This window comes from Leptosomus discolor, chromosome 6 (assembly GCF_034619465.1).
Source record: "Leptosomus discolor isolate bLepDis1 chromosome 6, bLepDis1.hap2, whole genome shotgun sequence".
Classification (NCBI taxonomy): Eukaryota; Metazoa; Chordata; class Aves; order Leptosomiformes; family Leptosomidae; genus Leptosomus; species Leptosomus discolor.
In genome coordinates this window covers 22,795,850-22,816,797 of record NC_141396.1, presented here as the reverse complement: position 1 = coordinate 22,816,797, position 20,948 = coordinate 22,795,850, and the positions used below count along the sequence as shown (strand labels likewise).

The 20,948-nt window shown below is 38.9% G+C and overlaps 1 protein-coding gene across 5 annotated transcripts in view; it reads left to right on the top strand.

The window, feature by feature from the left end:
• The first annotated feature begins 1,651 nt into the window (after window positions 1–1,651).
• GBF1 (golgi brefeldin A resistant guanine nucleotide exchange factor 1) overlaps window positions 1,652–20,948 on the top strand; it is a 104,746-nt gene continuing 85,449 nt past the window's right edge. For all 5 annotated transcript variants that reach the window (XM_086466963.1, XM_086466965.1, XM_086466961.1 and 2 more), the window contains exons 1-2: window positions 1,652–1,747; window positions 3,041–3,107. In XM_086466963.1, the coding sequence (XP_086323089.1) occupies window positions 1,652–1,747; window positions 3,041–3,107 (163 nt within the window). The remainder of the gene's footprint in view (window positions 1,748–3,040; window positions 3,108–20,948) is intronic.

Below are 20,948 nucleotides of genomic sequence, written 5' to 3'. Positions count from 1 at the left end.
TCTGAATCATCTAGTAGCGAATGAGATAAACTATTGATCTGATCTGCCATGGCAGTTCCTATATTATAAAATACTTTTGTCTTTGACCCTAGTTTATTGTGTAACACGTAGGAATACCATTATGTATAATTAGCCTAATGAAGTAAGAAACAGTTTTACCATAAGATTATTCATCCAGTTGCAACCATATAAAAAACCAAAACAACAAATCTGATGCTCTTGCTTGATAAGGTATCTCTGTATAATATTTTGCTTTCTTTCCATTATTTACAGAGTTCTGTAGCAAATTAGTCTCTTTTACTCAGAGGATATTTGTATATTTGAAGTGTTGTTGATAATTCAGACATGTTAATTAATGTGAAGCCTGACAGATATATGTTCTGAAATTTCTGTGATGGTGTTTCTGAGGTCTGGAGTAATACACCAAAACTGTTTCTTTCCAGCTTTGCTTTTGCTACATGGGCAAAAATACTTCTCGTATTCTGTGTCTTATTACCCCCTGCCCCCCCCTCCCCAGCTGAGTCTTTTAAATGAGCCTGTCTGATTTGAAGTGTTATGATCAATGTTTCATCTGTTTTCAGTCTTTTGCTTCCTTATCGATGGCCTGTTGTGATTTCAGGCTGGATTCCTCATTTTCTTTTTGTATCTTCTGAAAAAGTTTTCATTACTTGGCTACCATTTCACTAAATCCTTCTCATTTGCAGGCAGGGTATCATCTGACACTCTGACCTCTTTGTAAGTCCTGTTTATGCTTTATAAACAGCTATGTCTGTTCATTCCCCTCCATTCTTACTTCTTTATGCTTGACTGTATCTGGGCTACAGCTAGTATAGACAGAACAATCCTATAGTAATCCACTCTTTTTTTCTTTTTCTCAGACCATTACAAATATTTCTTGATTGTAAATTTTTTTCCTCTCTTCTGGCGCTCTCTCTGGGTACATCAGCTTAAGTTTTTCCCTGTAAGACCTCAGGCTACATATGAGCAAATGTCTGCCTTTAGCTTTCTCACTTTTCTTCCCTGTGCTCCATCCTGTTTTGTCTCTAGTTTTGCTCATTTCTTTGTGGGGTCTTACCCATGACTTTTTACTTGCCTGCTTTCTTGAAAGCTTTTGTCCCAAAGCAAGTGTGAAATCAACATCTGTTACAAATTACTTTATTTTGTCAAAGTTTACAGTCCTAAAGAGTTTTGCTCTGGCCAGCTTATTCCAGCCAATGATGCTTATTTAACAGACTACAAGATTTGCTTTCTGTTTGGTGTAGAGCTGCAGGAGTTTGCATAGGTGCTGGAGATGTGTGCGTTATTGCACTGTCACGAATGTCTGTCCTGGTACCCTAGGACTTTATCCTTCTGTGAACTTGTATAGAAAACCCAGGGAATGTGTCTTGGCGGAGTTCTCTTGCTTCACAGATGCCCTGTTATAACTGTCTGCTCTCATGGTCTTGAAAACATACTCTGTGGAAAAGCGTCTTCCTTTTGACAAAATAACTGTATTTGTCTGTGTGCACAAAACAAAGATCTGACAGATTTTCTTGCATCTCTGCAGTCCCCCTGCTTGACTAGGGCCAAGTTGATGTTCCATCTGAGGAAGAGAATGTTTCTGAGGGGCTGGAGATTAATCTGAATTATCTGTATTTTCAGGACCGTCAGGATGGTGGATAAGAACATTTACATTGTACAGGGCGAAATCAACGCGGTGGTGGGAGCCATAAAGCGTAATGCCCGATGGAGCACTCACACACATCTGGTAAGTTACTTTGAATTGTTGCTACCTGTTCAGGCTGTGGCAGAAACCGCCTGATTTTAGAAAAGTACCTCCATTTTTTTTTTTAGCAGTCATTATAATACTTTTGTAAGCTGAGTTGGAATAACTTTCTACATTGTTTCATGCTGAAGCAGTTTTAGCTTCTTGTGTGTCAGTGACTGTAAGAGCTGCAGTGCTGGAAACCTTCTGCCTATATGCCCTGTAAACAAACAAATACCCTACTTTGTGTTCCACATGGGAATCATCTCGCTTAGACTTTATCGCCTGGTATGTCAGGGATTTGGAATATATGGTGTTATTTTATTTAGCACAATGTTCTTATATATCTTTTGTGCCCTCTTAGAGAAGACAATCTTTGTCATGAAAGCAATAAAGTAGAAATTGGAGAAGTCATTATATCTACGGTATTTTTAATTTTTCATATGGCATAGTATCTTTTTTTAGCTCTGTTTTCTGACTGCTAGCTGTATTCCTGGCTGATTAATGGTTTCAAATCTGTTTTGTTAAAAGCCATCAATACAGTGTTTCCGATTCTAATAATGCATCAGTTTATGGCTTCCACAGTGTAAATGTATGCATGTGGTGTACTGTATCTGTGGTGCTCAGCAGACTGTCACATGAATAGCAGATGGCTGTCATCCAGCACAAGTGGTTTCAGTTTGTCAAAGGGCAGAGCCCTTTTTCTTTCGAACAGGCATTTCTTCATTAGAGCTCACTGCCACCCAGTAGGAGGTGTGGCTGCGAACGTAAACAGCTTGGAGAAAGTGCTGCTCCTCCTTATTTTAATATCCTAAAGATAGACTAAGGCTAAAGAATGCAGCTATTCATATAAATTTTGCACTGTGATTCTTTCTTCAAGTTATTTTAATAGCACCAAATGTCATTGTATTTCTGTTCCCATTACAATCTGCATAGATTAACATTATAGCAAATCCAGATGAGCCATTTCAATACGGTATGAGGTAGATTTGCTCTGAAATTTATTGAACAGCGGGAGGCTAATCAGAAACACTTCTAAAGACAATAAAACCAAACCAGAATGCTCAGTCTTGAACCTGTGCTTTGACATTTGAGCTGTATGACATTGGGGAGCACTAGCAGGAAAATAAAAGTGCTCCTCTTGATTTTGATGGAGTAAACGCACTGACAGGGATAAACTCAACCCACAGTACTTCTGTGGATATGAAGGTGAGGTCTTTGTAGACCCATTATTAAGATTTGTCTTCAGGAATATGTTTGCTCATTAATGACTTCCTTTCTATATATGATCTATAGGATGAAGAAAGGGATCCCCTGCTGCATAGCTTTAGCCTTCTAAAAGAAGTGCTGAATAATATAACAGGTACGCTTATACAGAAATCAGCAGGTATATGTACCTGCTAGGGTATATGCAAATAAATATATAGGTGTACTTCTTTGTCTTATTTACTATCCAGATGTCATATGTTGAATAACAAGAAAAGAGCAAATATGTAGAAACTTTTAGACAAATAATACGAATGTGAACTAGTACACAAATACCACTGCTGCCATTATCTGGAGGTATAGATATATGGGTGTATATATATGTTTTTGTGTCGGTATATATGCACACGTACTTTTATGTATAAATATGCATGTTTCTTCAATGTACTGAAGCTTGTAGTAATATATGAAATCTGGTGTATTATTATGCATAGTCTTTCTATGCTTTGTTTGTGCTTTCTGATCTGTGAATGATGGAAAAAAAACTGATTAGAAAGTAGCCTCCCATTATCTGTTTTCTCCTCACATTCTTTGGTTTGTTGGTTTTCATCTTCTGTCATCAGTAATAAGTGAAGCACAGACTTCACTTCCCATTTGGGTCTCTTGAATCTTGAAATGAAAGGCTTGCTTTGTGACCAGTTGCAATGAAAGGAACTGGAAATCTGTATTGATTAGAGAAGTAGAACTCAGGGCTGTGATGTGTATTCTGACCAGGTTTTTTCTCCCAACCCATCTTTCTCCACTTTCCCCCCCACATTTTCTCTTTTTGTAGTTTCAGGAGTGATTGTTTTAAGTGTGATCTAAGTGTATGTTGAGAGTCTCGAAGTGAGGGTGATCCTGAGCTGCATGTGGCATTCTGCTGGTTCTTCCCAGGATTTGTCTTACTGATTGGAATACTTGAAAGTAAGCTTTATTTCTGGTCCCTTTATTACAGTGAGTGTTCAGAACTGCACTCAACCTAAGTTTGAGATGGACCTCTTGCGTTTCTAATTGCAAAGCATGCCCATTCTTGTGTCAGCGCTGAGCCTGGAATCCCATAAAAAGTATGTTCCCTAGGAGTACAGTAATGCTGCTTCCAGGTACTGATGAGAAGTGCTGAGGACACAGGCCAGTTTGAAGCCCTTATTCCTTCCTCTTTTCTGGCTGTCTATAAGTGTAATGCTTTACTTTTCTTTGCCAGGTGAACTTCCCTTGGTTATGGACAGGACTCTTATGTCAGATCATGACATCTTGGGGAACAGCTGCACAGCTTGCATTTCTGGATAGCATCTTTGTTCTGGATGTTGTGCTTGTACCCAGACTACGTGACAGTCTAGATTTGTGGTTTTTTGTTAGGCTCACTCATCTTCTGTAGGACATGCTTACAGTCACCAAAAGTGTTTTAGGAGGAAATTTTTCTTCTCTCCCTTCTATGAGATAAAATTTTCTTTAAAATGAGACGCATGAAGTTCTTTACCATTATTGCAAATATCTCTTCTCATCAACAAGAGCAGGGAATGTCAGGATGCTCAAATAAATGCAGTATGAGTAAATGTCAGGGACTGGCCGTTTGTCTAGAGTAGCTAGATAGAATGTGCTGTTGACTTGTTAGAGAAAAAATGCAAACCTGTTATCTGCTTGTGTCAGAGAAAGCAAGGTTTAATGTACTGAGAGATTCAGAGACTCCCTGTGAGTATTAGTCATCATGTAAGTGTGGTTCATGCTGAGATAATAATTGCTTATATATGGTGATGATAGCGTGTTGGTTTGACTACATGGGGTTCTTTTAAACAGGTAATTTCAGCTTCAGTGACTGCTATTTACTGACTAGTATCTTGAGATGGAAGATCATTGCTATGCTCCATTTTTATCAGTTTTAGACATGGACTGGTTCCCAAGCAATACTTTGAACAATAATAGTCTGCTGCCTCATCTTCCAGGCAGTGAAAAGTCCAAGCTTAGGGTTTTTTGTGGGTGGTTGGGGTTTTTTTGTTGTTTTTTCGGGTTTTTTTTTTTGCCTAGACCTTCCTTTCATGTCTCTTTCATTAGCTCATGGAAACACGTTGCTTTTATATTTAAATTTATTCAAGCTGTAATCTTTGACATTTGAGTTAGCTTTTAGTACAATTTTGCATTTATAGTAATATATATTATGTATTTTCTCAATCCCCCAAGAACCCATTTTAATCTGTTCCGGATGCAAATTTCAGGCTGCCTTGTCCCATCTCCCTTCTTGCTCTCGCCCTCCCTTCCCCTCCCCCATGGAGCATGTTTGATCAGGTGTGGCAGGAATATCCACTGTCAAGCTGCGCCCTTTATATTAGTCAATATTATCCTTCCTTCCCTCCCACTCCCTTCATTCTCCTCTGGGCTTTACCAGTTGATTTATAATTTTGGAATTCTCATCGGAGTCTGTAATACAGTTTGTTCATTATTTAACCAAAACCTGTTTAATGAGCAAAGAGAGGCAATGTAAATGTTAGGCATGTTGCAGTGGAGTACCTTTTGTTCTCCTCTGAGCTAGTGGGTATTAACTCTGTCGTGACCGTGATGCTGAACTACCCTGGTCAAGGGTATAAAGATGCACCGTATGCCTCCAGCAGCTAAAGATTCCCGTTTCAAAATATTGCTGCTCAAGAGTAACTAAATTATGTAATGTGTTTTATTTGATTACCAAAATAGCAAAAGCTTGCCTGCAATTAAGTAGTGGTATCCCATCCCATTGTAACGTCTAAAGGGGCTCTTGAAGGAAGCATCTAGAGATGGTAGTGTTGCTCAGCACAAACAATCCTGTGACTATGGTAAGAGTCATAGTCATTTTACAACTGCAGTTCAGCATACCTAGCTAAGGGCCTTGGACCTGAATTATGTGGGATGATGTTGCTCTTTAAAATTCTGAGAAACTTAATTTCTGTGCAATTTTATGTAGATTTATAAAAACAGTTTAATAATTTGAATATTAACAGCATGTATGCTGTGATCTACTATGAGTTGGTTTATTAGTAGTTGCCTGAAAAACAAGAAGGAAAAATAGAGGTTCTGTTGTCTTGAGTGATGTATGAGTTACTCCAAGATAAATTCAATAGCTGAATGCTTGTTGTACCAAGATAAGAATCATAAGCCAAAGTTTGGTGTGATGTTGTGTATTTCCAATGCTTAGAAAAAGCAAAAATCGGTGTCGTGAGTTACGACTGTATGGAAGCAGTGACTATCAAGCTTTGTCCATGCGTGCAAAACTGAAATACAACTACATCTTCAAAGATTGTTTTAAAACTGATGGAAGCCTTAGTATTGATACTAGGGTCACTGTCACCACGACTTCCATTTGACTGCTTTTTAAAGTAAGCTGAGTATGTAGAAAATGTGTCTGGATGTTGAAATATTTGTTAATTTCTCCAGTTTTATTACGGATTTAGGTCAACAGAAGGAAGCTTCTTTTTGACATCCAGTGATAACTGAGTATTTTCTCTTTCGTAAGTGTTTCCATCTTAGGATGCTCTTGAGCTCACTAGGGAGAGGTTTTATAACCACAAATGGTTGGGTATATGAATTAATTATAAGCCTGCTTTTCCACGATCTGTTGAGGATTTGGTTTCCTTAAATCTTTCTGTGGCTGTTGAAGTCTTCAGACCATTCCAGTCTGTAGAGGTAAGAGCAGGTACTTCTGTAGTTGTTCTCCTCATTACAGAATATGTGCTTTGCTCTGAGTGGGGGGATGAGTCAGTAACCAGGATTTTCGTGACTGAAGTACAGCTTACTGATGTGTAGGATGGCTTTAGGACAGAAAATGACTGAATACAACTGCCTTGTACGAGTCAGCACTGCAGTGGGAGAAGCAGGTGTTTGTGGAAAGTGTGTGCATCAAGAGTCTATTTAAATAAGGTTTAAACTAGGTAAACACACCTGTGAAGAGGTGCTTGTGTATATTTTAGGTCCATGAGTGCCAGACTGGAAGGTTTGAGTCCTTTTATCCTCTGGTGGTTCAGTTAGTGCATTTAAACAGAAGCTGCGAAGTAAGCTGTTAGAAGCACTCTGATTTCATGCACATTCATGACATTTTAAATGAATGCTTGTACAGTGGGTTCAGAAGAATCTTTTTCTGGCTTATTTCAGCCAAGCTGCTGCTGCAAATCTCCATCTTTAGAGGGTTGGCTGGGGCATTAAGAGCTGGCTAAAGGTCAAATGGCTGTAACTGTAAGAGAACCTTTGCCCAGTGTACTGACTTAATATACTTGTTACTGTAGCCATCAGTTTTCTGGTATGTAGATTTGCCTGCACACTCATTTTCTCATGTCTGAGCTCTGGAAACTCAGTTTTTAGGGAAAATCTGACATTCATGTAAAACAATACAGTGCTTTTATCCTGATTTGGGATTAATGTCTGAACTTTTGCTGAAATACCTAGTTTTAAGAAGTGGTAAATCAATAGTAAATATAAATGTGTGGCCTGTTATCAATGCTGTTGCAATACTACTGAATAGAATCAGAGATATTCGTTGTGGTCTATTCAACTTAAGAAATCAGATTTTTTTTTTCTTTTTTAAAGAAGTGTGGGAATTAGATTATATGGATGTGTGATACGTATAGTGCTGTAATGCTTGTTACTTTGCAGATAAGAGCAGTGCCATATTTTATTTACTATTTATGTATTGAGTTTGTTCCGGAAGTGCCTGAACTTATTAGCAAATAACAAATACTGGTGAACTGTAAGCTGTAATACTTCTCCCTTTGTTTGCATTGGAGGATTGCAATTGTCTAGAACAGACATTAAAAAAAAAAAAATCACCTAGGTTTTCTTCTGTTGCATATCAGCTTCATATAAGAGATCTAGAAGACTCACTGGTTTCCTAGATTATGTCTGTTCCTGTGATAACTTTAAAAAAAAATTGTATGTATTTATTTTTTTGAAGAACAGATATCCATACATGTTAACTTGGTATTTTGTAAGACCAACAACTCAGGCTAACATTTAGCTTTTGCATTCTCTATAAAATTTTTAAGAAGAATGGAAAGGGTATAAGGAAGGTTAGGAAATTGATAGAATAAGGTTTCTTCCATAACTTTAACGCAGCCTCACTCTTAATTAGTGGATGGCAATACAATTTTAGGCCATATCAAATGATCTGACACAGTGTACAGAAGTGGTAATTAATTTCTCTTATGATTTTCTGTCCTCTTTTTACTATAAGAAATATAAAGATTAAGGTGGCAACCTTAATTTGGTGCTTTGCTTGCAGGCTGAATTCAGACTGGATTTTTGCAAACTGTGTTCGGATGATGCAGTAAAAGGAAGTTCTAGTCTTCATGAATGCAGGCATCCTTCCAAGTGTATAGAGAATGTAAACCAGTGCAGTATTTTTGCTTTGAAGCTGCAGGTAGTTTCAAATACTCTCTTTGAGAGAGATTAATCTTCTTTTTAATCTCATTGTAGCATCAAATGAATCAAATGGCTGTCTTATGGCTGAGGTCTTTGAATTTCCCTCAGATAATAGGTTTCTATTGATGGTTTTGGCATAGATTTTCTTGGTGTTACTGGAGAAATAATAAGCCAGACTTTTCCCAGGTGGTTGCTAATTTTGTGGTTTACTTTCTATGTGATTTTCCTGCAGTGACAGTAATGTGCCCTAAGAATGGTAGCTGCACTGGGAGACCTGGGATGTGGACTTCTCAGGCCCAAAACTAACACCAGAATTGTCATGATTTCACTTAAGATTTAGTTTGTTTTCTGTGTAAAGGAAGAAAGAGGAGGAATGTTCTTGATGAATAGTAACTGTTAGTATTTGTGAAGCTTATAGATGCACCAAGACAAGCACCGTAACCTTTTCCAAGGCTTTTCTGTTGTGTGTGGGACAGCATTTGTGCAGAGTGTGTAAGGAGTCGGGTATGGTTGGAGTCACTCTGCACTCTTATTGATTCTGTTGAATTGCTTACGGAGCCCTTTGACATAGGTTACTGAATGAAACTGGGAAGGGGAGGCTTGTAGTTGAGAGACTCTGTAACTGAGACTGAGTAGCCAGAAAGGGCTAAACTGCAGTTGTGTAACATCCTTAATTTTATAACTTTTTAGCTCTTGCATTCATCTTCTGTCTTGTGTCTTTGAGTAGTAAGAAACTTATACTGAATAAATTAAAAAGAAGTGGCATGACTCTGGGAATACCTAGAGCAAAAAAAACCCCAACCAACCCAGTAAGATGGTCTTCACACAAGGTATTTCTGCATTTCTCTTGAAGTCAGGACATCTGAACTGTCAGGACATCCTTCTGCAGTCCAGCACCAGCACCCTTGTGATATTGCCTAAGCTTTCTTTTAATGCAGTTCTTTGGGTGCAGTTTAAGATTAGAGCTTGGAGCTCAACGGTCTTCCATCTGTGCATGGCTAATGACTGGCAGGTACAGGCAGGAGGTGGTGCTGTTGGAAGGAATTGTTTCCTGACCCTAATCCTTAAGGACCCAAGGATTTAGATGGACAAGCGCTCCTGGCTGTTGCTTGGCAGAGTTCCCACAGGGGCTTGTTCTGTAACACCAGCCTTCTGTTGCCACTGCAGGGCTGGGCTCTGAAGAGCTGCCACATGTGCACTGTGCGCAACTGACTCTCTCTTGTTCCACGCTTGTTGAGCAATTACTTTCCCACTTGCTGGGCACTCCATTATTTCCTTCAGTTTCTGCTTCTGTGTGAAGTGGAGCCATAAAGGAAATGGCCTAATGTACATACATTAGAGGGCAATAAATTGCAGTTTGATTTGGTAGAAAGGCAGTACCAGATGCTCTGTTGAAGTGAAGGTTCTTCTTAAGTCATCCATGGAGGTTTTATTCCAGGTTTTTTTGATGATGTCTTTGTTTTGGTCAAGACTAGTTAAAAGGAGTTGTGGTCAATTAAGAGACATTAAGGCTATTTGCATTATAGTAAAAACCCTCTGGAAGTCGGAGTGTTTATGAAATTGCCGAATTCCAGAAGTTTATATAGCTCTTCTGTCACCTTTCCTTCTTTTAACTGTCTTCTCTCCTTGCTAAACTGCTGACATCTAACCTGTTAAAAACAGTGTCTCAAAGGTGATTTACTTCAAAGAAGCAATAACTGGTGTCAGAAAGTGGAGGCACATGTTTATATAGTTGCATAACATGTTAATAGGACTTCCAAGAAACATTGGTCATATGTACACCACAAGCATACTGAAGCATTCCTCACCTTAGAGTTTGTAGCTTAAGAGGGTAGAAGCAGGGAGAAGTCATTAAGTATACAAAGATGTTAAACACTTGAGGATTTTTCTTGATGACTACCTCCATTTTTCTTTCAAACACACCACTGTTGGCTGATCCTTAATAGGGGTTATAGCAAGATGTGAGTTTGAAGGAGATGTTTGAAAGAAGATCCAATTGAGCAAAAAAGTCATGGCAGTCAGGTGAAGTCCCTAGTGACTTGAAAAAAGGGAAACATTGCACCTATTTTTAAAAAGGGTAGAAAGGAGCACCCTCCGAACTACTGACTTGTCAGCCTCGCCTCTGTGCCTGGGAAGATCATGGAACAGCTCCTAGAAGCTATGCTAAGGCTCATGAAGAACAAGGAGGTGATTCCTGACAGCCAGCACGGCTTCACCAAGGGCAAGTCCAGCCTGACCAGCCTAGTGGCCTTCTACGATGGAGCAATTACATCAGTAGACAAGGGAAGAGCTCCGGATGTCATCTATCTGCACTTCTGTAAGGCCTTTGACATGCTCCCCCACAACATCCTTCTCTCTAAATTGGAGAAACATGGTTTTGATGGGTGGACTGTTTGTTGTGTGAGGAATCATAGAATCAAAGAATGGTTTGGGTTGGAAAGGGACCTCAAAGATCATCTAGTTCCAACCCCGGACGGTCACATTCAGAAGGTAGTGGTCAACGGCTCGATGCCCAGATGGAGACTGGTGACAAGTGGCATCCCTCAGGGGTGGGTACTGGGACCCAGTGCTGTTTAGCATCTTCATCAGTGATGTAGACAGTGGGATTGAGTGCACCCTCAGCAAGTTTGCAGATGACACTAAGCTGAGTGGTGCGGTTGACGCACCTGAGGGACGGGATGCCATCCAGAGGGACATGGACAAGCTTGAGAAGAGAGGCCTGTGTGAACCTCATGAGCTTCAAGAAGGCCAAGTGCAAGGTCCTGCACCTGGATTGGGGCAATCCCCGATATCAATACAGGCAGGGGGAGGAAGGGATTGAGAGCAGCCCTGCTGAGGAGGACTTGGGGGTCCTGGTGGATGTAAAAGCTGGACGTGAGCCAGCAATATGAGCACTCAGCCCAGACAGCCAACTGTATCCTGGGCCGCATCAAAAGAAGAGTGGCCAGCAGGTCAAGGGAGGTGATTGACCCCACCTGCAGTGCTGCATCCAGCGCTGGAGTCCTCAGTACAAAAAGACATGGACCTGTTGGAGTGGGTCCAGAGGAGGGCCATGAAGATGATCAGGGGCTGGAGCACCTCCCCTGTGAGGAAAGGCTGGGAGAGTTGGTGTTGTTCAGTCTGGAGAAGAGAAGGCTCTGGGGAGACCTCATTGCAGCCTTTCAGTACTTAAAGGGGGCTGGCCTATAAGAAAGATAGGGGCAATCTTTTTAGCAGGGCTGTTGTGATAGGACAAGGAGTGATGGTTTTAAACTAAAAGAGGGCAGATTTAAACTAGGCATAAGGAAGAAATTTTTTACTATGAGGGTGGCGAAACACTGGAACAGGCTGCTCAGAGAGGAGGTAGAAGCTCTGTCCCTGGAAACATTCCAGGTCAGGTTGGACGGGGCTCTGAGCAACCTGATGTAGCTAAAGATGTCCCTGCTCACTGTGGGGGGGTTGGACTAGGTGACCTTTAAAGGTCCCTTCCAACCCAAACCATTTATGATTCTAAAATGGCCTTTTTTTTTTCAGGAATAGTGCAGGGTTGTGTGATAAAGTGCTGCTTCTGTCAATAATTAGTGTGGAAGAAAAAGCCAGCAAGAGGAGAGGTAGAATGGGAGGGATTTAAAGCTAAGTATAAAAGTGGCAGAGTAATGGAGAGCATTGTTATTAAAATAGCAAGTTCACTGGTTAAGGAACATTAATAGTGAGGGGTGTGCAGTTAGTGGCTTGTCTAGTTGAGGTAAACTTGCAAGATCTTTTTCTTTCTAAGGTGACTAGCTTGTCGGCTATCTGAGTGTTGTGGAACAGATTATTGCTGAAGGTTACTTTTTTGCAATCAGGAAAAAAAATTTCTTCCAACAAATTATGGGCTTCCTCATTGTAAGTTCTTAAAAAAAAAATTCAGGTGAATAGCCAAGATCTTGTTTTTGTAAATTGCCTTTATAAAATGATACAAGACAGCATATTTGTCCAGGAAAGAGCTATAAAGCTTACAGCTGTATGCAGTCCTATGAAAACTTCTGTTGTCTTTTATATGGCATGATTTTAACTTGCTTTGCAGCACCTCTAAGAGCTACAAAGAGAAGAAAGTTTGATATATATTGCCTATAATGCAGTGGCTTAAATGTAGGATCTGAGGTCTTGTGTTATCGTGGATTCTGAGGTGAAAGAGATGGAAATGTCATGTCATGAAAGAGTCTGAAGTGCATTCGTTCCAGGTTGGTGGTATCAACAGACACTTTCTGGGGAAAAACTTTGTAAGTGAGTGGAAATCTGTGAATTCATTAATAGAGTGAGGAAGGTTAAATTGTGCGTGAGTTAAATATATGTAAATCTTTTAGGGACAGTGAAATCAGTACATCTTGTCACAAAACTGTAGGAAATAAAACCCATCTTGAGAAGGAATATTTATTAACTAGTCATAGTTACTGTAGAAAATTGATAGATGTGCATTAGTGTTATAGGATGTACTGTTTCCATGTGGCTTGGAAATGGCATTGGAAGTGTTAAAGCAACCTGCTCTTGCTTTCAACTCCTAATTATATTTGGACATATCTTGTTTATTTTGAGGGCGTGGATAGATATAGACTCTCATCGCTTGAACTTGAATGTGTCTGTGCGCTTTGCATGGTGCAGTTGTGAAGTTAAAACTTGTCAGTTCAAACTACTTTTGTATTCAAGCAAGTTGTGAAAGAAAGAGGAGGTGTATTGCTACGTGACAGTTGAGGAACAGGGTGAGACGTTATGACCAAATAAAAGAGCATGTGAGATAGGGTAGAAATGTAAAAGTAAAACTTGTTAGCTGAGCGCTTGCACGTATATGCAGTAGATTTAAAGATTGGGGTGATACTGGCTTTAGCTGTTCTGTTAAAATGAATAGATTGATAAACTGTTTCCATGACAGCTTATGCTAATGTATCTTGTACTGTAATGACAATTACATAATTGTAATACTCAAGGAGTGCACTTGATTAGTGCCTATTAGCTGAATGTGTTAAATTCTTCAGTGATGGTGGTACTTTCATTGTTTGAACCTCTGTCTGTACCCTAATATAAGCACTTTAGAAGTTCTAATTTCCAGTTCTGTCCTGGTAGCAGTAAGCTGAAACTTTCCTGGCCGTACTGAAACATTAAGTTACAAACAGAGTAGTCTTTCAGAAAGCGTATACTGCCTTTGCTTGGTGCAGGAGTCTGAATGCTTGCATGACTCTATAAACGATGCTGGATGTGTGTTCTACCTAAATGAGATGAGAGACTTCAAAACAATGCTGTTCACTTTTGATCGTGTTTAACTTAATTCTGGGAGGAAGTTTTTTATTAAAATGTGTCATTGTGCCCCATTACTTTTCCGGAAATTGTCATTTTTCTTCCATGTAGTGACGAAGTCTGCCAAGTGGCTGTTGAATTACATTCCGTTTACCTCTTGATTAACTGCTTAAATAATTTAGGTGGCAAATTTTAAATATGAGATATTGTTGAAATAAATCAAGATGTGGTTATTATCTTGATAGTGGTGTATTGAAGGAGAACAGTCTATTAGATCTGGGCATAGCCTAGGGGAGGGGCTTTATTCTAGAAATAAAACAAGTGGCAGTGGTAAAATACAGTTGCTTACGTGAGCATCTTTAGTAACTGCACTTAGGATGTTCTTCAGAGTGGGATTAGACAGTTTATAGTGGCCCTTAATAGTTCTGTGACAACTAAAATGGCTGTCACGGCAGCATGAGAGGAGACATCATTAGCTGGTTTTCACTTCAATCTAAGGTTTTCACATTTGTCATTCAGAAATACTATGTTCGTCTTTGCATACTCAGCTCTTAGTTAAAACGTTATTTTTTTTTTCAGCATCTGAAGTGCAAATATATTCAGTCAGACTTAAATCTAACAAGCACTATCAAATTTTACTTCTCTGCTTCCCCTCTCTTATATACAGTCTGCCTCAGTATGAAATTAATACTTCAGATGTGATCAAGCTGGTGCACAGATTGGGGAGAACAATTCTGGGAGTATTTACTTTGGTGACATTGTTGATGATAAACACGAAGGTGTAGGAAATATGTTTGTTCAAATATTTACCAGTTTGTTAAGATATGGTCAACAGGAAGAGACTTTCAGTTGAAACAGTACTGTGATATTGTAGGAAAACTAGATTTTGGTTTGGCAAACAGGTAAGTTCCAAACGACAAACTTTTCTGAAAGTGTATGATTTCTTTGTCTGATACAGGAGTCTGAACACTTCATGAAGGCTTCTGCTTCCTTAAGAACATAAGGAAAGAAATGTCCCATGTTTGGTAAATAAAAAAGTAATGTTTTCTTCTGGAAAAGATTTTGCCAAGAGTGTTGGAAACATAGGAGAAGAAATTAAAAGATTCAGACATTGTAGAAAGCAGTAGAGCAACTCTTAACAGAGTAGCAGAATGGTAGTTCAATAACTGAAAAAAAAGTTTTCTTCGGAGAAAAAGAAATTGCTGAAGAAATATATTATTAAATATATCATAGGCATCCTGGAATGCTTAAATTTAATGGTTGTTTGGTAATTGGCCATTAAAGCTTTGTGTCAGAGGCAACATCAACTTAAATTTTGCGAACTGTTTTCTCTCTTCCATGGATTTTACTAACAATACATTAAAACTCTGAAACTGAAGTTCATTCTTATTCAGCTGCCTTTAAATTGTAGTTTCTTTGTGGATGATGGTTCTTAATGCTATTGAGTTTCGCAACCCGTACTGGTACTTGTTCACATGCACAAGACCCATGTGCTGTGGCGGAAGGTCACACACTCCCTTCACTCTGCAGGAGCAGCAGGTGATGGTACCAGCTGTTCACATCCCTGTATTAGATGCCTGAATTTGAGCAGCTGTATGAGGCTGCTAATAAACTCTTAACATGTAATGCAGTTCATATTTTGCCCTCATTTCACTTGATCCTACTCAGCACTGGCCAGTATTTTTTTTTTTTTAACATCTTCCAATGCCACCCGTAAGATGCTCATTTTCTTTCTTGTCATGCTGGTCTCCACTCCTCTCACGTGATGTGCCAGTTTGATGCTGTTACTGATCTGAAAAGGGAAGGGTACCGGAGAACGTACCCAAATGTACAGGGTTTAAGGAAGCAGGAATAATGTGTCTAGCAAAAACAGCTTAAAATTTTAAAGTTTTAGTGCTGTAGTGAAAATAATCTAGACTTTTCTAAAGGATGTACTTCGATACAAACCTAGGTGTTTTTTCAGTTTGTTTATTGTGGAAGAGTGGGTCAAAAGTGCTTTAATTCTGAGGAACCTCTACCTGTGTTACGCTGGCTGAAGAGGTCTCGTTACTTGAATCTGCTATTAAAAGAAGGCTGCAGTGGTTTTTAATTCTACCTCAAGTAATAAAATTGGCCTGGCCATGAGTTTTGATATATCCACAGTTGATTTCAACTTGTGCTTTTTATTTAAAAAGCTTATTTGTGACCTGTTAGGACCCTCTGTTAAGCCAGTTAAATAAACGGTGGAAAGGTTGAAACTGCCTGTCTGCGAGTTCCAGGAAAGGGGAGGAGGGAGCCAAAGGAAAGATATTTACAATTTTAAACCCTTTCAGCTCCTCTGTTCACCTCTTCCTCTTGCATTAGTGATTTAGCTCCCATCTCCTTCTCTGGAAGGTTCATAGTACCTAGAACTGAGAAATATCTTGGTTCCACTGACTGGCCACCAATGTGATGACAAAGTCTTCTGGCTAATAAGATCCTGAGAGGTGACTGGTGTGGGATTTTTGGGATTTGTTTTGTTTTTCCCATTGCTGTACTCTCAAAAAATGCACAAAAAAACATATTGAGGTAGGAGTGGTGAAGAGCATCTTTAAAAATACGGAGGTGGAGGTGGAGAAGAGAGTTTATTTGGTCCTTTGCGCAAAGGATCTCAGGGAACTTAGAAATTTAGCAAGAGCTAAGATAATTATCATAAATCAGGTGTTAAGTGTTTTAGAAAATTGTGAAAATAAAAGAACCTAGCTCTGAGTGTCGGGTTGGAAGAGATAGCATGAGATCAGAAGCACATGGTAGAATATAGGAAGAATATAACTGTTAAAACTGTAAAGTAGCTTAGCTCAGAAGAAATAAAGCTAGCTTTGCATTAGGTCTTATTCTTACTGCTCTACAACTCAACTCATTTTAGCTGGTCAGCATTCTTAAATTGAACTGTCCGAAATCTAGAACTGAGTTTCCTTGCTTGATATATGTTGCTTTTCTCGAACAAAGGTGGCACAAATTATTTTTTTTTTTTCTGGATGGTGAATTGGCTCTCCCATGGCAGATTAGAGCTGTAAGCTCCTTGTTTAGCATCTAGGTTTCTTTCAGACAGCCTTACAATTTCTTTCTGGACACCCAGTATTAATTGGTTGAAACAGCCAGTTATTTTTAACTGCATGTTTCAGATTTTTTTTTTTTTTTTTTTACTGTTCAGTGTCTCTCAGCCATAAAGAAAGCAGTTGAAGTAAATAGCTGTATCAAATGAAGTACCTCTTATCCCCACAACTGCTTCTAAAATGAACCAAGAATAATGCTTTAAACATTTTGTCTCCTTTAATTCTAAAGGCAAGCAAGAGAGGAAGCATGGATTAACATGTGGTGATTTCTAGGAGCTATTCTCTGATGAGATTCCTCTGTGCTTGGGCTGACTGACAGAGACATGTGTCTCAAGTGCATCTGGAAATATATCACTGGCAAAATTTGGTTGGGTAAATATAGCAGGAACGGGTTGTCAGGGCAGGAGACAGATTGTTCTGGGAAAGGAAGTGCTGTGTCTGTTGTCTGAATAACAATTTCCTATGTTTCTGAGACTTACCTGTCTCTTTCAGTGAGTTAAGGTACCAGCAGGACCTAACGTATTTGCTGTGTTCTGTTTTCATATGTTCTTATGGCGGGAGTGTTACCAGAAATGATAGAATGGGTAGGGGCAGCTATAGAGCTCAGATGCCAATATGTCCTATGGTGTTTAAATAGTAGTGGCACACACTTTGTTATGGTTTAAGCTCTTTTTGAAAATCGACCGGGACATCAAACATGAAAAGGAACTCCCAGTTTCAGGACATGATAATACTGAAGAATCCTGACTTTTGCTTAGGTGCAAAATTGTTTGTAGCTTACATGGTTCCAGAAAACAAACAACCAAACAAAAATACCAAAACCCACCTCAAAAATGGGCTGAAAGACCATGTTCTAAAATTATTTTCTTTTGTTGGCAGTTGATACACAGAAGATGAGCAGGGATAGAAAAAGCCAATTACAAGGCTTTTCTTTAGCAAAAGCTGATTGGCAAAGGCATAAAGCTTCTTGAACCGTTATCGTATTGATTCAAGTCTCAACACAAATTATACTGATTTTGGAAACATTGAGCTGACGGTGCTAGAGAGTGGCCTAGAGAAATCTATGCAAGCATAGGAGGATGTAGTCTGTATTTTATACAGAAAGACATAATCATGGGCAATGACAATTAAAATCTTAACAGATGCAAGCAGTAGAAAATGAAACTGTAAGTTACAGACTTTGTGAAGTTTTATCAAGGGAATTTGGAGATAACTACAGATTGGAGGGAGAAAAAAGCCCCAAACCTAACTTAAACATCAGTACTAGCTGACTATGCTTTGCTTTTTCCCTCTCTGTAAAGCGTTGAATAACTTCATCTATACCATTTGCAGCATATTCTTGATTCAGTGGGCTGTTTTTTTTTCATCTTCTTGCTCAAGAATTTACAGAAGATGGAACCCCTGAAAATTTTGTGCCGCCTGTGGTTAGTTACTGACTCTGTAGTTTGTCCCGAGAGGTTGCACACTGCTTCATGCTGTGGTGAGCTCTCGGTCTGCTGCCCTGTGATGTGTCTGTGTCTGGGGTGGGGTTAGCAGCCAACAGGTGCACAGCATACCACACGAATGTGGAGGCAGAGAATTTGTGTCCAAGGACACTGGGGGTAAATAACTGTAGTTGTAAAAAGTGTTACATGAATGCTAACATTTTCACTGAGCAATGAATCTGTTCTAAAATTTGCCTCACAAACTTCCATATAATGAGCTTCAATTTTTATCCTCAGAAGTCCGAAGAGCTAAATTAATGTTGGAATTTTCTTTAGTGTATAGAAAAAAATTAGTAGTTTGATGGAGGATGCAACTGATTCGGATTAGAGGCAGTTCAAAAACTTTCTGTAGTTACCAGCAGTAGGATAAGGTAGGGGATTCTGTGCTTTTTGAGTAAAACCTGCATGACCAAGTAGAGAAAACTGTTTTGTCAATGTACAGTGTTCTTCAAAAATATTTATAAGCCCTCAGGATTACTTAATTATTTTTTTCTGATTGCACCAAGTCCAAATACTGTGCTGCTTGTCGTGAATTATGCAGGGATAAAACCTCACCATTTCTCACTCATAGAGCTGACTCAAGGCTCGTTAATCCATTTACTAGCTGTTAGATAGCACACCTGACTTGTCTAGGACTTTTGCAGTGTAAACCTCAGCAGAAGGAACAGTACATTAAAAAAAAAAAGTCTGTGCATGTCTTACTGTTGCACTGTTGCCTGCGTGCATTCCAGGTGTTCCAGCTTCCAGCAATTGAGATTTGAATTCTACCTCTTAGAAGTCTCTGTTACTCTTCAGACTGCCCAGATGCTGTTCCTCAAAGCCCTTAGTTCTTTATTCCATTTTATTTTTCCTTTGCCTGGCTCACCCTGGGATAAAACTGAAAGGGCTGAACTTGATGTTGCAGGTGAAACTTCACATCAGAGGACACCTGTGTTGTCTGATCATCTGGTACTGGTAAACTGTCATTTGTTTTTCTGTGCATCAGCTGTCAGTAGGTATGGCAACTACTTTTTAATTGGGGTATCTGGCAACAGAAATGAAATCAAGCATAACATATATTCAGAATATATTAATCTTTACTTATGTGTCTACTAGCATTTAATAAAAGGATGTTGTTCCTTTCCCAGCATCTGTATTTTGTTTTAAAATGGCAGAGTTCTGCTGTGAACTAAAGGCAAGAAGCTGAGATTGTCTACAGTGCATTAAAAGTGTATTAAACGAATCAGACTGTGATATTAAAAAGAATTGCAGTTACTTAAATTTGAAAGAAATCTAGAAGGACCAAAGCACAAGGAGATTATTTGTAAAGGGCTTTGAAATTGTGGAGTATTATGTGCAATGAAATATGGAGTACTATTGGGAGGCACACAAGAGGGGTGTTAGTTTGAATAAGCAGAACTAGTGGGGAACCAGTGTATTAGTAGAGTTTAAATTTCCCACAAACACTTAGTGTTTCTGAATATGAAAAGATGTGAACAGAAAGCCCAAGTATTTGTAGTCCATGGAAAGTAATCTGTTTTATTTGACTTGTTAATGAGCAAGATGACTAAATGTCTTTTAAAGCAATAGAAAATGTACAGATTTCTGTTGATTATTTTTAGTCATTACATACCTCTTGCATGGAATGTTCTGCAACATTGTAAAGGAACCAAATGTGCATTAGAAATTGAAGCAGGAAGAATAATAGATAATTTGTGCTAGATGAAGTTGGAATGAAAGGAAAGGAAAGAGAAAGATTCAGTAATATGTGAAAACCAGAAAAATGCTCAGAGACTGCAATTCTGGAACAATTATAGACGTTTTTGGACCTACTGCTGTGAAGAAAATTACTAGAATAGTTCAAACTCTTCTACAGGAGCTTTTTCTGCAGCAATTTCTTCTGGGACCACTGTTCCATGATAAGAATGGCTTTGCTCTGGATGTGTCTGCATGATGATTTATTTAGGATGGCTGTAGAATTACATGTAACTCTGATATAGCTGTGTTGATAGGTGTTATGTAAATAGGAAGCATTTAATCTCTGTAACTGTAACTATTTTGCATTCTACAACAGTCAGTTGCAACTGTCTATGTAATATTGAAGGCTTATGGTATTTAAGCCTTATTTATGGCACTAAATGGTGAATTGTTAAGCTGTTCTTATAATCTCAGCTGTTTAATTGTGTGAAGAAGATAGTTGTTTCATTTGGAACCCTTAAACTGTTTTACTGTTTTAGCTACTAATTCTGGGACAAGAATGAGTGTAATAAGGTTATGAAAGGAATAAACAGAGACATGTACGTATATAAAACCCAAGTGGGAACACAGTTACTTTGTTCTTGATCTCCTGTTGAACGCTTTCTAGGTGGTAAGCTGTATGGGAATGGAGATGGTCATTGCCTTTGTGAGATACCTTAGTGTCTAGTATTTTCTGAGCTGAAATTCCACTTGATGAAAATCACCTGAAGTATTATCTTAATTTAATCTTTCAGTCTGAGCTTACAAACTTAAACTGCACAGAACTTATTAACTACAACAGGCTGTTGTAAAAATATTTATGCTGCAACCTTATTTTTTTGTTTTGAGGGAAGAATCACTTAGGCTTAGAGACAGAAAAAGCAGTGAAGGCAAGGTAAAACTTGGGACCAGGACATAGACCCTTTCAAGCATACTCTATGCATGCATAGCTGAAGTTTTATACCTGCAGAAGCTTCCCGAGTTTCTTGTAGTGCACAAACAGCACTTAGGGCCAAATGTAAATGCCACAGAAGCTGCTTTGCAAAAAGAGGGTGCTTT